At 33.9% G+C, this 18,383-nt stretch overlaps 1 protein-coding gene and 1 non-coding gene across 8 annotated transcripts in view; both read left to right on the forward strand.

The window, feature by feature from the left end:
- PIBF1 (progesterone immunomodulatory binding factor 1) overlaps positions 1-18,383 on the forward strand; it is a 120,145-nt gene that overhangs the window by 68,167 nt on the left and 33,595 nt on the right. For 5 of the 7 annotated variants that reach the window (XM_065831247.2, XM_071806140.1, XM_065831417.2 and 2 more), the window contains 5 exons: positions 2,485-2,650; positions 5,274-5,424; positions 8,973-9,063; positions 11,880-11,982; positions 17,299-17,429. In XM_065831247.2, the coding sequence (XP_065687319.1) occupies positions 2,485-2,650; positions 5,274-5,424; positions 8,973-9,063; positions 11,880-11,982; positions 17,299-17,429 (642 nt within the window). Of the gene's footprint in view, positions 1-2,484; positions 2,651-5,273; positions 5,425-8,972; positions 9,064-11,879; positions 11,983-13,128; positions 13,416-17,298; positions 17,430-18,383 lie in introns of those variants that run through there. The other 2 variants (XM_071806167.1, XM_065831332.2) reach the window with 2 other exon arrangements.
- Positions 9,998-10,155, forward strand: LOC136097410 (U1 spliceosomal RNA). Its single transcript, XR_010650799.1, has one exon. It is a non-coding gene; the product is annotated as a U1 spliceosomal RNA (small nuclear RNA).

The raw sequence follows: 18,383 nt of genomic DNA on the forward strand, positions 1-18,383 counted from the left end.
AATTTAAGGTCTAAAGCTGTGTACAGGAAAGCATTGCCATTTAGTTTATGTAAAGGCAGAAGATAATGAATTTGTTGTTGAAAGTCAATAAGTATGACTTGTAGCTAAATTTCATTTGTGTGTTGCATTGCACATCAGTTGGCTGAATGACATGTGTCTTTGTGAAGAATTACTCATTTTGGAACAAAACTATCTTCCCAAGATTGTAAACAATGTGTAGAGCAGAACAGATTTAATGTCATGTCTGCAGCCAATCATGTATGAAGTGTGGAGAATATAAAAGTGCTGAAACTATTCTTGTGTGGTAAAATGAAAACAGGAACGTACAGTCAGGGAGTGGTGATGAAACACTTAAAGTATCAGCATTTGAAAAGCGTCCTCAAGCAAAATTGACAGCAGTAGTTGATAACCAGATAGAGAATTGGCATTTAGCAGTTTGAGTGCAATAACTGTTTGAGAACAAAGGCCGTACTATTGAAAAATATATATATATATAATTTTTTTTTAAGAACGACCTTTTCATGAGCTCGGTAGGCAGAATTTTCAATCTCTGCTTACACAGCATGTGTGGGAACAATCTCATTCATGCATTGGACTGTTTACTCATACACGGATGTCTACAGAGTGATTATAAAGGGCATCATAGTGACACCTGTTTGTTCTGTTCAGGTTAATTCCAGTGAAAATTGCTTCCTCTTTGTGCCTTAGAAACATTCCTACATCTGAAATCCTCAGGGAAAATATTTGAAGTAATCCTCTTGTTTTTGTTAAAAGGTCTCAATCCCACCTAAAGATCAGGTGCTAAACAGGATGGAATTGTGTTGCAACAATTTGACAAATGACAGCTAACATAACAGCCATGCTGGGTTAGTGTAAAGGTTTTGTCTGGCATTCCAACAATTTGTTGATAAGTGACTTCTGTGTGAGAAATACAATCCTGCATTTAATAGTTGTCAAAGGATTTCTCTGCTGAGTTTATTCAGTATCCTCTTGAGTAAGTGTTAATTTTTAGCATCCACAACATCTTATGGTAAGGAATTTCACAGCTTTCATGTGTGAAGAACAACTTCTGTTTGTTTTCCTTCTGCATCTGCTAGCTTTATTAGATGCCTTCTCATTTATCTAATGGAAAATACAGTGAATAATTGATTCCTATTCTCATTTTCCATGCCACTCAAGATGTTACAGGCCTCGCTTATTTCTCCATTTTTCTTAACACCGTTTCTTTTCCAAGTAGTAGAGATTTAGTTTGCTTAAGTAATTTCTTCCACACAAGGCAACTATGTAAGTGCATGATGTGGCCATTTGTCAAGGGTCACCCTTATAACCCTTCTCTGATGCTTTACCCGTTCTATTATATTCCTGGTGAGATCAGGTACTAGAACAGTGGTCAATATTCAGTATGCAGGCAACAGCATGCAACTGTAAAATGACATGTCGATTTCTGTATTTTCTCTATTGCTTTCACAGTAATTCCCAAAATAATGGTTTTGACCTTTATTTAAAACTGAGCTAAAGTTTTCATGGATTTATCTGATATAACCCCAAGATATCACTCATGAATCTAAACAGTCAGCTAGGAGTTGATCACTTTATGCGTGTGATTAGGATCATATTTACAACCTGGGATTTACTTTGCATGTATCTCCTTTGAATTTCCTATGTTATTTAAGGCTGATATTCATAAGGATTTCTACTGTTGTTCATATCACACTCATTTTCTACAGTCCAGTATTTTTGTATTCTATCAGCAAATTTTTTACCCCTCTTCTTTGAGGCTGCGTATGTAAGTAAAATGAGTGAAGTCCACTTCTAAGTGGAATGTTATTTGTCTGTCACCTATAATTACTTTACAGTGATATTCTCAAAAATATACTTCATTTCTGCTTTTTGAGAAGGACCTGTGATTCCAAATGTGGAAATTAATACAATGTTGTGGTCTCACATTTCTTCACATCTTTGGGTATGGGAAAAAGCACTGTAGCTGACAGCCATGATATCCCAAAGAAATATCCCAAGGAATGCGCTGTTGGTATCACTGATGTCTAATACCACTTCTCCCTATCACATGTAACACATGGTGGTGAAGACAGAAGGCAACATCTCCTTAGTGTCTCTCCCATGAAAAGACTTCAGTGTACACATTGTGTACTGAGAAAGAGATTCATATTGATCTAAGATTTTTTAAAAATAAGGTATATTGTAAGGTCATTGTGATTTGATTATGCATTAGCTACATACTCTGAAAAGCCATGGACTAAGTGTTCCATGTTTTGTTGTCATTATAGTATTGAATTTTCCTAATGAAATTTCAAATGCCAGTTACAATTGTTACGTAGCTAACCAAACTAATACTTATTAAACTCTTAGAAATACTGTAATAATTTCTGAAATTTATACCTGTAATTAACAGAACTAGCATGGGTTGTAAGTTTGTTTATTTTTGAACCATCAACGCTTTTTTTTTTTCTTTTTTTCTTTGAGGTATAGACAAATGCAACTTGGCACAGAAAGCAAAGTAGCTGAACTTCTCCACCAAAGTAAGTTAAAGTCCTTTGAAAGTGAACACATTCAACTCATGCAACAAGAAACAGCTAAGAATCTTTCACAGTGCCAAATGGAATGTGAGAAATATCAGAGAAAGCTGGAGGTATGTTATATAAAGAGACACTTAATGGGGCATTACGTAGTGGTTTTCAATTAGAATGTAAATGGAAAAGCGTGGAGAACATACATGGCTGAATTAGTATCTCCACCCAATTCTGCTGAAGCAAAATCTAATGACAAAGCTTATTAAGTTTGATCAGTTCAATCAAAACCAAGACTTAGGGGAGAGGAAGAAGGCAAAAAATCTCTCACGGAGAGATGTTGAAGACAGTACCTCATTAATGTGAGGTGTATATATGCTTGTATCATAAAACCGCTTATGTCAGTCTCTGTGATTGTTGTAGGAAGAGAAGATAGTTACACCAGAACAGCTATGGTGAATTAAATATCATTAAAACTGTGATTTGTAATAGTATTTTTAAGTAATAAAAATACTTTTTATTGATATGCAATTTTGGGATCAATTTTTACAGCTAAAGAAGGGGAGTATGGCATATACAGCATTGAAAAGACCTAATGTTACTAATTTTGTTGTGGTGGGTTGACCTTGGCCAGCTGCCAGACACTCACCACTCTCTCATTCCCCATCCTCAAGAGGAGCAGGGGTGGTAAATAAGCTGAAAAAGCTCATGCGTTGATAGAAAGATAGGGACATCACTTGCCAGTTACCATCATGGTCAAAATAGACTTGACCTGGGAAAAATTAGTTTCACTTATTACCAATTGAAATAGATCTGGATGGTGAGAAACGAAGACAAATACTAAAGCATCTTTCCTCACCCTTTTCTCTTCTGGGTTTAACTTCCCTCCTTCCAATATTCAGCAGAGCAAATTTACTTTCAGACGAAATTTCTTCACCTGTGCGAAGTTAGTACCAAAATCATTACTGAGTCCAGTTTGTGAGATTTAAATGAGACTGGCACTATATGTCTAAAACAAATGTCAGGATACAAACTGGACAGGACAGAATAAAAAACTTTTTTCCCAGTGCCAGCTATGGCAGCCTTCATTTTTTGGGGAAGGATGCTGCTCTTCAAGTCTCCACAATTCTAGTCCTGAACCTGCCTAGGGTGATTATGAAAAAGAACTATGGAGTAAAAACAAAATTAGAGAGTTTTAGATAAAATGTAATTTCTTGGTTTTGTCAGATCCTGGCTGATGAGGTTGGTTGTTGTCACGAGCACTGAGAGTGACAGTGTTGCTGGCCTTTGAGGTTGCTGAACAGATTATTGATTGGCACAGACATATCTAAACTTTGAGAAGATGATAGTTAAATTTGAGTTATGTTTCCATTTTCTTTGTGGATATTTATTTGATCCGAATAACATCTTGAATATTTGGCTTTCAGTTCTACTAAGAATTTTGGCACTTCCTTTTCTCTTTAGAGAGTGGCTTTGAAACCAGTCCTTTTTCATTAAGAAATGTTCATGCAGAATTTAAATATTTGATGTCTGAATCTTTTACTTTTGTTCCTTTTGACTGAATTCTCATTTTTTTTAATTTACTTTCTTATATATAGCATTGAGGTCCTAACGGTTTCTTACCCTTCTTATAGGATATTGATCTTAATTAATAGCATAGTCTCTAGTATCTTGTGGCGCAGCTACAGCTGCTTTGTGAACCAACTCTTGTTTTCATTCCGATTTCAGCATAGACTAGTTTCTCTTCTTATGCATGCTAAAGCTAGGAAACAGATGGTTTATACTTTGCCAAATTTTAACCTATACATTTATTGTTCTGTTACACTAGACCACTTTATATTCAAGTGGCTTGTTTATTTAACCTTCATGCATTCTTTAGTGTTTTTGACAGTGAATCTAGTTTACTGCTGTATGCACTATACATATATTTCTGTATCTCAAGTTCTGTATTCAGTTGTCATCTTGAATGTTTGAGTTTTTTCATTTGGGAAGTTACTATTAAATTTTGCTACAGTACTACTTGGTTATTACTTTACCTGTTTTTGTGTGTGTGTGTTTTTTTCTGTGAAACATATAGGTTACTACTTACCAAGGATTTTCTTATTCCAGTTGGTTTTATAATATTGTCAGTGTTGTTTTCTATTTTCAAGCATTATATCAAGCTTTAGTTCTCATACAGACCTTCATAACTTTTGAATATGTATTCTTTTGTTTGAGCTTAGTGGATTAAGTATTTGCATTAGTCCTGAATGTTAATGGTGTGTTACTTTTCAGTAATTAGTAAATAATAAAAATCGGCTGTATCTTAAACTTTGATATCAGAGGATTTACCATCCTGTGAAGGAACTTTCTTTTTTTAAATTGATAACTGAAATCTGAATCCAGCTAAAGCAATGAAAATAAATGCATTTACACTGTTTTGACTGCTGTATATTAAGTTTATCTGTTACCTTGCTTTTCCTAACTCTCCTTTAAAATTCTTGTGGCTTTTTCAGATATATATTCTTAGAATTACTAAGGCCTTACAAAGTAGGCATAAGGGATGTGACCTGAGAGTGTAATCTGTGCAAGACAACATAGTTGAAAAAATAACCACTTTTTAGAGTATTTTAATCTTTCCTGTGCAGAAGTTACATCCAATATTTAGTATCATACCGCTGAGCGTTTTACATGTATTATATTTTGCATCTTTCATAAGTAGCTGTAATGCTGAATTCCTGATCTTTCCGTTATTCGTTCTCACAGGTGCTTACTAAGGAATTTTATAGTCTTCAGTCTTCTAGTGAAACACGCATTATTGAACTTCAGACACAAAATTCTGAGATTCAAGCCAGGCTAGATACTTACGAAAAACTTGAAAAAGAGCTTGATGAGATAATATTGCAGACAGCAGAAAGTAAGTTCTGTCACAAAGTATATCATGTCTCTAGGTGTTTCTGGCGTTATGACAAAGTGTTGTGATTCTCATAGTACTTGAAAGGTATTACAGTGCCTGTCATTCTCCCTCCTTATGCCTGACAGTTAAGATCCACTAATTATTTTGACAGAAAATATTAATGATCAGTTTCTAAATGTATTTGTAAATACGCATCAAATAAACATGAACTTAGACATTGGGATATTAAAAATCATCTCAGTGTTTCTTTTTCACTGATTTCTCTTTTCCTTATTCATTAAGGAATTATCATTAGATTCATTATACATTATCATTAGATATGTTTTTTTAGGATTCTCCTGTTATTTAAGTATATTTTGCATATCAAGAAACCCTCTTTGTTGGCAGATAATTGTGTTTCATAATACAGTAAAGTGATTAATGTGATTTTTTTAATATACTGGGGAAAAAAAAAAACTTTTCTTGTGTTAAATTGATATTAATTAGACATTAAGTAGTTGCTTATTGGAGATCTCTCTGTTCTAAGAACTAAATCCTGGATTAAATTCAAGCCTGATTACTCTTGAAAAGTTTTGACTCTGGTTGGCAAAAACAACAATATCTGTTCTCAAACACAGCAAAATTTCTGTGAAATCTCTATTAATTTGATTCTCAGCCTAAATGAATCCACAAAGCAAGTGATTTCTAATTTGAAACTAAGACTCTAATCTTCGTCTTGTAGCCTGTGTGTAAACAGAATAGGACATTTTAAGATTTGAAACTAATTCATATATCTTCTTGTCCTTCTTTCTTTGCTCCTCCACAAAACAATCACAATTTATAAATAATGTTTTCCAGGTGGAATATCATTGCATAAGTTTTGTATATAAACAGTAATGTAGAGCAAAGGATGTATTACTAGGATGCAGTGATGTGGGTATAACTTTAGAAATTAGACTGTACAAACTTTATTTATTTTATAAACTGTAGCTTGTACTTGTTAGAATGACATGACTACCCAAAGGTTCCAGTCTGACCATAAGCGTGTTTGCTAAATACATGCTTATGTTTTAGTTGGTAACATGTTTTTTGAAGTGTATATATATAAACTCACCTAAGGAGTATTTATGTATTCATACAGAATTTTTGGACCTTACCTTCTTTTTTTTCGAAGGAGAAGACAGAGTTCAGAATGCTGGTTTTTGTTTACACTGATTTAGATTTTCTTATGTATCTTGTGATGGCAGTAAAGTTTTTTACAGAGCTAAATATTTCTTAACTTCATCTTAAGTATTTATTTCAATTACAATTTATATTCTGTGCTACAGAATATGACTTAAAGACTGTTTCCAAATGGCCTGTTCTGTTAAAATATAGTTACTTCATTTTCCGATTTTTTTTGAGAAAAAAGGGAGTTACAGTTCAATATTATTTTAATATACTTTTTATTTAATAACTTTGGTTTTTATTACTATTATTGTCACAAATAGCTAAAGGTAGAAGAATAGTTAAAGGAAATATGATTATTTTTCAAATTTAATGTGTTCTGGAAATACTCCAGTCTATCTTTCATAGATTATCATTTAGGCCGAAGCATTGTGTGGAAGACAATTAGAATTTTCTATGGACTTTGATGGCAATAAGATTTTACTCTTCAGTCCTGTGGTCACTTCTTTGCATTTCAATACTATGGAATATTTTTTTCTTCTCCTTGAGTTATGAAGCCTCTGCTTTTTTACAATATTTGGAGGTGCTGGTGGGGTTTGGGTTCTCTGAATTTTTTAATAAACTATGTATTTGCACATGTGAGGTGGCTTTTGTCATATATTCTTATGAGCTTTTTAATTTTTCCTTTGGAGAATGTGCATGTGGAAGAAATCACTGAATTGTGACTGTTATGCCCTCATCATTATGCCTCACTTCATTAATATTGAAACAACAGCATATTCAGGAAACTATCAAGAATTTATGTAGCCACTCCTTACAGCATCTGACTGGTTTCCACATGAATAACAATAGTAAACTTTCTTGGCTATTTGTCTGTTCTTCCTTTTCAGAGTAAAATGTTCACTTTGGGATATTTTTGTTGTAGGCTAGTTGTCTGATTTTCCTGCTTCCATTGATTAGTATCTTTTTAAGAAAAAGGATGAACCTGTCTGTATCCTCACAGTGGTACTTTTTTGGTTAGCAGTGTAAAAAATTGTCATTAATAAGTGTCCATTAACTTGCAAAATGTATATTTTATGCCACGAAGTCAGGTGAAGGGCCTGAAAAGTCATAAAAGAAGACAAGAAGCACACAGTGACACAGACATTACTTCGGCTTGATAATCTACAACAAATGCAGGACTCTGCATTTGCTTTGCTAAAATCTGAGGTTCTTGTCAACCCATTTTTCCAGCCTGTTGATGTCCCTCTAAATAGCAGCCCTGCCCCCAGTTTGCTGTGCTGCCTTCCCGCCTCAATCTGGTTGCTGTCTTCCTGAAATTTGCTGGTGGTCCACAATATCCCATCATCTGCATTGTTAGTAAAGATGTTGAAAAGTATTCACTCCTAAGAGATGCCAATAGTAAATGACCGTCCGTCGCACTTTGTATGACTGATGACCACTAATTGAGCCCAGGGGTCCATCTAATTTTCCATGCACCCACTGTCCATTTATGAATTCTGTATCTTGCCAGTTTGGCTTTGAGGACACTATGAGAGGCTCTGTCAAAGTCTCTGTCTTTAGACTAGTTGAGGTGTCCAACTTCCACTGCTGCTTCTTACCAACACCACCAGTCACTGCACCTCAGAAGGTTGCCAAGTTAGTCAAACATCATTTGGTTTTGCTAGATGTTACCAACCACCTCTTTGTCCTTGCTTGGGAAGTAGCTTTGAGAGGGATTTGCTTTATAACTTTCCCAGAGACTGATGTGAGGCTGACTGGTTTGTCATTCTCCAGAATCTCCTTCTTACCCTTCTCTGAAGCTGAGCGTGGCATTTGTTTTCCTCACATTATCAGGAATTTCTGATCACCACACACTTTCACAGATAGGGAGCAGCCTCACAGTGATGTCATCTCCCTGAGCAACCTCAGATGTCTCCCTTCTGGTCCCATAGACTTGTTTACGTGTCCAGTTCGCTTGAGCACTCCCTAATTTTATCTTTGTCTACTACCTCATATACGCACAGAAAATGAATTATTTAGAAAAAAAAAAACCCTAAGCAACCTAACCCTGTACTGATGAATTAAACTTAACACTATTAACATGTATTTTGTGACTATATCAATAATATGAATATTCAAGGACACCAAACTCTCTTCCTTTACTTTCATATTCTGCAATGTTAATCAGAAAAATAAAAAGTGAAAAGCCTGCCAGTGTTGTGAGAAATTAATGTATGGCACTATATTAATGCTAATTCTGAACAAAATTGTTCTACTGAAGTCCAGAATGTTACACCAACTGAAAATCCGGCTTGTAGAAAAACATTTGTGCGTAATTATAAATAGAATTGCTTAGAAGTTTGTAAGTTCTTGCACTGTAATTATGTTCTTCAACAGTACTTTTCTGGAATTTTTTGCAGTGGAAAATGAAGTTGAAGCTGAAAGGGTTCTCTTCTCATATGGGTATGGTGCTAATGTTCCTACAACAGCTAAAAGGCGACTAAAGCAAAGGTAAAAAAGTGCCTCCTGAATTTACCTGTTCAAAATAAAGATACGTGCATTATGTTTTGTTTTAGAATCCAGCCAGTTTGATTAAGAATTTTTTTATGACGTAAGTATACAGGAACAGAATGAAGACTAGGACCTGTTGGTGTGGTTGATGCGTGTAAATGAGCATATACATATTTTTCTAGGTCCTTGTATTTCAGAAAGATTAATTTTAATTGTATAAAACTAAACATCTGTAAAAACAGATTGGTTATATTGTTTACATTTATATAATACAAAATAAGTTTTTAATACCCTAAAAATGATTGTATGTAATTGTAACAAAAACGCATCTGTCAGGAAATTAAGAAGGCCAAGGTTTCAAGCATCACTGTTTCATCATTGCAAATACACCATTTGATTCCACTTATATTTCTTCAGTTTGCTCTGGTACTGTTTGATCAATAGATAAAAATGATGTGTAGGCTGAATAACTTACTTCTAGATCACAGTAACTTTTAAATAATAAATTTATATTGCACACTTTCTTTAAGAAATAATAGTGACATTTGAATGGCTCATTGTGAGCATAAAGGGTACAGCCCTCTGTGAAGTATAGGGAATGAAAATTTATTTATACTATTTTTAAACTGTGGCCACAGCAAAACTTATTTTGCTGTTGTTCGAAATGGGTATAGGTAGTATAAAAAGAAAACATCATAACCTCAGATTTTTATAAAGGAACAGTGGGATGATTTAGGTTAGAAGGAACAATTGGAGGTCAGCAGGGTCCAACACCCTGCTGACAGCAAATCCAGTTGTTCAACAGCTTGTCCAGCTAAGTTTTGATTTTAATTATGGATAGAGATTCTACATGCTTCACAATATCAGGTCAGAGCAATGCAATTATTATTATTATTGTTATTGTTATCGTTATCGTTATTTGTCCAGAATCCTCTCTCCAGCCTGGCAGAGGAGACACCACAATTAAGAAGGTGGTTCTCCCAGGATTAGACTCATTCCTTGCATTTTGAGTGTGCCTACAATTTTCTCAAATGCAGAAAAGTCAACTGCATAGTTTGTGTTACTGGTAGATTGTGACCATGCTCTCTTCTACCAAAATGAGAAACTCCACCATCATTGGTGGACACACAGAAACGGTAGAAAAACACATCTAAACATGTAACCATAGCTTCACAGTGTACATTTCTATTATTCAGGAGCTGGAAGTCAATTTTTTGTCACAGATAGCTGTTAGTTTAGTTGGTTTTGTCCTCTTAGCCTCCACCTTCTCCATGACAAAGATTTTTTAACATCAAAAGTTGATGAGAATTACAGGCAAATTATGGTCTGTTCATGTTGCAACAAAGATTTATGGGCCACATATTACTTCTTCTGTCCTTTATATTTGTTTTTCAAGAAAGTGTTGCTGATATGATTGTCAATCAGATGAGACCTTTTGCACACTGATTTACGTATTGCTGACAAATATAATAAAGATATTATGTGATACCTAACTTTGGCATGGCTTAGCTTGCTCTTTCATGTTTTTTAGCTTCTTTGGATTGTTTACTTGTAAGATTTCTTTTTATATTGCATAAAATTCAAGAAAAAAAAAAGGGGTGGGGGATCAGAAATACTGTTGTATGTCTGTTTCAGGAGGCTGTTGAGAGTTCTATAGCATCATTTCCTAAAACTTGAGTTCCTTCCTCCTCTGTCAATAGTTTGGGAACTTTTCTCAGTTTCAGCTTAGATCCTTCTTTTCCCCAACCTTATTAGGGTCAGTTATTATTTACATATAAAATAATTCTGCTAAGTCACCTTTGAATGGTGAATCTGAAAATGAATAAACCAGGACTTCAGATGTGCTTGGAAGACACTTTCTGGGCTTAGAAGAACTGGATAACGCTTTGCTGAGTGTTATTTGGAGACTTACAGAGACTTGACATCTGATGTCCCATTATAACCAATTCAGTTCTAATCAAAACAGTCAATGGAGTTTGGAGTACGTTTCAGTTCACCATCTGGGAGCCCATTGTGGTGGAATATAGTCAGGCTCTACAGACTGTATGGAATAGGACAAGGTGATTAAGAACAGCTTGAAAGACCAGGTTAGATGTCTGGAATTAGGCTCTGCAATTACGTACTGAATCTTTGCCATCGCTGCCTATGGAGCTACGCTGCTGAATTGATGATAAACTCTTTTGACTTTGTACAAGAAACACGCAAGAGCTTGAGGATCTAATTTTTTAACTGGGGTGTTTAAATAACTCAGTACTCCTTTCCCTTCTAAGTTAATTTATGGATCTGCTTAAGAGTTTGTTTGGTTTGGTTTGTTTATTTTTGAGTGACAAGAACATTAATTATTTAGCATATTAAATGTCAGACAAAACAATGGTGCCTCTGTTTTGAAAATGATCAAATACTACATTTTTCAGTGTTCCACTACAAAATATAAATTAATATGCATTTTAAAAAAATTATGTGAAGGGAAGACATTTACAGTATAACCTAAAGTTGCTAAAAAGTAAATACTCATAATTAAACATTTTGGCATGATTGCTGCAATTGTGTAGTATTGTAAGAATTCTATAGGTAATTACTTTGTAAAATATTACAATGGCATAGCTGTGGGAATGCTATTTCAGTGCTGCTAAATTTTGTAAGATTTTCATTGTTCTTCTAACTGACCATTCTGCACGTTTCACCATGTAATTTAGATATTAGTATGTAAGCATTGGTGAAAAATTAAGGCGATCAAGTTCTGAAGTATAAATGTGAGAATTTCTTTTGCATATTTTGGAAAAAACTCAGTTTGATCTTTCTTTTTACTGGAACAGTGTTCACTTGGCAAGGAGGTTACTGCAGCTAGAAAAGCAAAACTCGTTGCTTGTAAAAGATCTGGAACATCAGAAGGAACAAGTAACACAGATTTCACAAGAGGTAAATTACTGCTACATAAAAAATCAAATCTGTAGAGACTATAAACATTGCAGAACAGCTGTTCATAAAATGAAATATTTTCTAAAGAGTGTTTATTATCTATTTGATGTCAAAAAATGGCCTCATAATTAGCCAAAACTCTATGTTAAACTTTTTCAAAGAAGTTTATATTGTATTTTGAAATGAAGATCAAAAGAGGGATTACTTTACAGGCTAAACAAGAATGTAAACCAGACAGACAATGTTCTGATTTCTGAAGATGAGACCAGCTAGCCAAACTAGTTTGTTCTGTTTGATACTTAATTGTTCAATGAATACTCATTACTTTTTACACAGCTCTTCTCTTAAATCACTTTTGAAGATATTTCTGTAAGTCCTTTTCCACATTGTTCAGTTCTTGAGTCTTTTGAATATACAAATCTAGGGAATGTTTAACATAAGCTGCTTTTTTGAACATTTTTTTTTTACTTTGTTACAATTAGCTTAGTTTCATGATATTGTAAAATTCTGTATATAATACTTGAAATTACATATTACATTGACACAGAGAACAAACACTAAACAGAACTCAGCTTGAAATCTCCCAGAATTAGGGCGAACTAATTTTTGGAAATATTTTTAAGATTGTTTTCTAAGTTTCTCTTAGGAACCAAAGAACTTCTGCATTTGCCATTAGATATTGTCTCCATATAGAATTTCTAGGCTGTTTGGTTCAGGAATGTTGTTAATTGTTTGATTTTTTTTAAACCATGGTAATTATAATTTAGTATAACTACACCAAGGTACTTCACAATGCAAATACTTGCATTTTCTGTATATTCTAAAATTACATTAATTTTATGTATTTTATATTAGTTTGTATATATTATTTCACTGGAAGATACATGAACAGTGAAGTTTTTGTTAAGTTTCTTTTAACGATTGCTACGATTTATTATTAATTCTTCTTAGATATATCCTAGTAATTTGTATCTGACTAACATATCTTTCAAGAGATTTGTGAATCCAGTGTTATCCTTGGTAATTTTCTCTATCACTGTTCTTTCACTATAGTTAAAATCTATGCTATATTTCCTACTTAAATCTGTCTGATTTCCACTTCAATACATTTCTTCTTACCCACAGTGGTTTTATATTTGCTTCTAGATCACTGATAAAAGATTCAGTACCAGTGACCTTAGTCCCAACTCCGGCAAAATTCCACTGAAACATCTTCACCTCATTTTTACTCTCCCATGAAATGCTGTGTAGCCCTTTCTTGATCTTTTTTCATATAATTGTATAGTTTAAATCAGAATGTCATCCAGTACTAAGTTAAATTAATGTCTTGCAGATAGCTAATGCACAGCTACTAAGCCTATTAACATCAAATTCATAAGGTTAAGTAAAATCTTTTAAGATCTGCTTTCTATTAAACTCGTGTCTGGCATTCAGGTCTGAATGCTTAATCAGATTTCTTTCTTCCTCTTTTTTGTAGTTTTGCATATGATTATAGGCCATTTAGTTTGCTGTCAATTACTGAAGCAATGCTGCTTGCCATCCTTCAATATGCGCACAAAGACATTACAATTGTTACTAATGGACTGGAAGATAGTTCATCATTCTCTTGTTGTACAAACTGATCATCTGACTTCTTCTCAAACAGAGGGCAGAAGATTTTATTGAAAACTTCTGTATTTTCCTCAGCATTAATGCAGTTTTACCGTATCTCTGCCATAGCAGGTTGTACTGTTTCTAGGATTTATTCACTCTCTTTTTTTAATTCTTTATTATTTAATTTTTTATGCCTGCTGGTATTGACTTTCTACTTGAAGTTGTAGCTTCTCTTGTAAATTTTCTGGATTTTGTATGTTATACTGATTACTATCTGTTATCTTTCTTTATATAGTTAAAATTCTTAAACTTCTCTTTGCTGTCTTTACTGCAGCCCCTGAGCTAAGATAGGCTTTTACTCCAAGCTATCATCTTTCTTGATTTTATATATATATACACACACATATATATATATTCTAAGGGCAAAATAGTGATCCTGTTGACTACAGCATGTTCAGGTAGCCAATTATTATTCTTTTGGGTGACAGTTTGCTCAGTCATCTAGATTAAAAGAGGATGGATTGAAAGCTGATGCCAAAGTGATTGGACAGACTTTTCTTTCGAACTTTGATTAAATACTGGGATTTCACTGCAGTATTTATGGTACAACTTTAAAAAAAAAAAAAAACTCTTTAAAGGAGGGAGAAAAAGAAAAATATTCCAATAACTACAAGTGATGCTCTTTCTAAGACTATTTTTTAGACTGTCTTCAACTAATTGCTGTAGAGCTTTATAGAAAGGAATCATTTTGATCTTCTGGGAGAGTCAAGCATTACCAAGGACAAAATATTGACTTCTGCATAATTTCATTCATTTGGTGGAAGTCTGATATAATGTGCCTGCTTGAAAGTTGGAACCCAGTGGAAAAGCCTGGATGTTGAAAGCAACTTGTTGGGTTTCAGTTAGTCCCACTGTAGTTTGTCAGACTTTATTTAACTGCAGGATCCTGTCTGTTTTCAGGTCTGTGATACAGCATTAGAAAACAATTTTCCTTTAGAGTCCTCTTTCTGTTGTTTTGTGTAGCAGAGATCTGCAATGTCGAAGAAGGTATTGAGACTTATTTCATACTACAGAAGGTTGATGACAGTGTCTAGGACAAACAGAATAAAATAATTCAAATGACCTGTTACAAGAAAGATTCTCAGCTGGTTATAGATCAGTTTCTTGCCTCTGCAGCTCACTTTGTGTTACTCTCAGTTTCAGTAAGTGGAAGGCTATATATCAGCTTCTGCAAAGTAGTGATCTGCAATTACTACATTTAGTGCCCAATCTAAATTTTGGAATGAATTCACTTTGCAGAGGTTTTGAAGAACAGTGCTGGAACTGATGGATAGACAGTCCCTTGCATCTAGAAGGCTAATATGGTCTTTGAAAGGCTTCAAAATCAAATACTGAGTCAGTATATAGTAAAAACAATACCCTAAATAAAGAATTTTGCTAAGCCAATATATTTGGCTTGCTGCTAAATGGCTTTTTCAAGCATTCATCATAACATTGTATGTGTGCTTTTCGTATGCCCTGATTGAAACACTTTTACCAAAAGCATGTTTTCATCTTGCTCTGAAAGAGAATATATATCAAGGATGAAATCCTTCAGCTTGATAGAGATGTCCCTTGAGGGGTAAATAATAAATGCCTAATTACAAGGTCTCAGATTTGTCTCTTAAAAGAACGATGCAGAAATACTTACGTAAATCTTGTACTTGAAGACAGAAAGAAATCAAAGTTGCTTACAAAAAAATAGTGCTTTTGCTCAAGAATAATGCTTAATTTATATACATTTGTGTATGTTAATAAAATCGAGCCATTAAATGCATTTAATGCTTACTTGATTAAAATTTAATGGCAGCTTCTTTTAATTTTATGGAATCAAATAAGCAGCAAAGCACCACCATGGAGAGGGAAGGTACAGCCTTTCTTCAGAACAGCAACATACTTTTAGCTGGTAAAATTAGCAAGTTAACAGATTACTTAGCAGCATCAAACCAAGCTTACAACACCTTGCTTGTCCCACTGAAGTACTTCAGTTCTTATCAGTGAGAACAATGAGGAGCTTCACAGTGTGGTGACAGCATCCTTTGAAAGTTTGTAGGCTATCAAGAACAGGATTCCAAACAAGATCAGTTTGATTAATGTTCTCCTATAATGACAGCCTCAAGGTTTTATACTGCAAGTTTTAGACCATCGTAGAGATAACTACTCCATGTCTTGCAATTACTAGTATATCATGTGAAGATTCTCTATTGTCTTCTTCAAGGAGATCTTTTTGATAACTTGTACTCTTAGAAAAAATAATAGCTTTTAAAATTGCTTATCAATTTATTGAAGATGAGTTTCTTCAAGAAGATAATTCTCTTTACTTCTCTCCAATAAACTTGGAATTTCACTGTGAACTAGAATAGGTGTTTCTTGAAGGAACTAATGTATTGAAATAAAACTGAAGGATTTGCATTAATTGAAAGAAGTGCAATGTTATTGTCTCTCCTTTCACTTTTTAAAGCATGGAGTTAACTCCCCTTTTAGTAAGGTCAGTAAGGTGAGCAAGCAAACTTTTGTCTATATTCTGTTTTTTCACAAATGTGAACCATTATAAGTTCTTTGCACATTTGATACAGTATAGAGGGCAAAAGTAAAACTTCAATAGAAACATAATGGCATCAGGTAAAAAAGGAAATACATTCTCATGTTTTGAGAATTGTGAATAGGAGGGAAATCTGATTTTAGTCCTGAAATATTATTTAAATGGGCTAGATGTATAGGAGGGGTTTGGTTGGCTGGTTGTTTTGTTGGGTTTTTTTAACTCTGCTTTTTTGGAACAACATAAAATAAGAAAACTGTCTCCTGAGTCAAATTTGGCAAATGTAGATTGTTTAATCTATCGAGAAATTTTATAAACTAGTTGGAAAGCTTAACCATTTTCCATTAAATTCATTCCATTAGACCTGTTTGTATCTAAACTTTTAAAAGATTTTAATTTATTTTTTGAAAGTCTAGTTAGTGTTCTTGATGTGTATGTACTCCAGCTGCTGTAACTGCTACGTCTTGATATGTGATCTTAATTCTGTACGTATTTTAGTGCATTATCTTGTTATGTTGCTCAAGATGCAAGCCATATCATGCAAGCTTTTTAGACCTGGTGATTCTAATTTGTTCAGGGAATAGGGCTAGAAAGGTTTGTTTCCTACTTACGGGTATGACACTTATTTTATAATACTCTTGTTAACATCCCCTTGGATTTCACTGCTCATACACAGTAATTGATTGGAGGAAAGGGGACTTTTCTTCCATTATTACTGTGTTTTCATTTAGATTAAGTTTTCAAGCTGAAAATGCTGTTCTAATAGTATACTGTTTTTATAAATTCACTTGTGATTGATAAGGTGAACGAACAGATGCCTTGTCTATACTAATTTTTTTCATCAACAGAAGCTGTTACATGAAAACTCTTGAAAATGCAGGTTAGGGAAGTGTAGAGAGTGGTAGCATGATTGCAGTGAAAATATCATATAACTGGAACAGAAAAATTAGAGGATAATGTGCTAGATAGTAATTTGAGTTGTGGTTTGTTTTGGGTTTTTTTTTTTGTGAAATAACAGGTTTGGGTTTTATATTATTATGCAATGGATAATAATCAATAATATCCAATACTGATTTACTAATAATCAAATAATTGTGCTTTATAAATTATAGAGTTTACAGTAGAAATAATTCTTCTTTTGGCAGCTTGACAGAGCAAATTCTTTGTTGAGTCAAGTACAACAGCCATACAAATACCTCATTGAAATTGTGCAACAGAGAGATTCTCAAATAAGTCAACAGAAGGAACACATTACACAACTTCAAAAAGATGTCAGGTAATTAAAATCACTGTTTCTTTATTTTAAACTGAAAGTAAAATCACTTATGTGTTCATCATTAGAAAACAATTATGTTATTGGCCGTGAAGTAGGAGATGTTGACACTCCCTCATTGACTAAGTCCAGTCTTTATGCTGGAACTCTGGCATCTGTGGTTTCTCACATACTGTCAAAAAAGTTGCTTTAGGTTTGGAAAAGCAGCAACATCAATCAAGTTTAAAGTGAGTTTGGAGTTGAGAAGAGCTCTCATGAAGTAGAGGGATGTTCAGAAGAGTGATAGGAAAGAATGACACACCAGATGTACCAAAGTAAAAATAAAGAAACAAAGTCAGAGAAAAATAATAGACTAGTCCACCAGCAAAGGGTATTTTGGGCATAACTCGAGCAGACTTCCTCTAGTGGAGACTCTGATTTGCTGTTATATCCAGCTGTCAGAATTCTCTGACCACTGAGCAATTTACCCCTGTCATGTACCTTTATAGACTATGTTTAACATGTGGTTGCCAAGTAAACTGTTATAAAATAATCTTGACTCTTGATTTTCAGGGAAGTCAATAGTTGCATCCCACTGCACTACAGAAGAATTAGCATTTTAAATATTAAGTGTTTATGTGGTATCTTGGTTTAGGAAGCACACACGGTAACAATTACAAAGCATTAATGTGATTGTATTATGAAGTAATTATATGAAAAACACAGTTTTTTTCTGACAGATCTGCTGAAGCAATGAAAATAGAAAAATTAGGACTCAGCATAGCTAAATACTTTATGCTGCATACTCTATTAGATATGTATCCAGAGATACATATTGGTGGTTTGGGACAGTATTTGTTATGCCTTGAGGAATACCTAAAAATGCTTTTTATCTGGATAAATATATACATAAATCAATACATTTATAAATAAACTGAAATAATATTTCATACTTCCTGACAAGATATCTTTCACTGG

This window comes from Patagioenas fasciata, chromosome 1 (assembly GCF_037038585.1).
Source record: "Patagioenas fasciata isolate bPatFas1 chromosome 1, bPatFas1.hap1, whole genome shotgun sequence".
Taxonomy (NCBI): Eukaryota; Metazoa; Chordata; class Aves; order Columbiformes; family Columbidae; genus Patagioenas; species Patagioenas fasciata.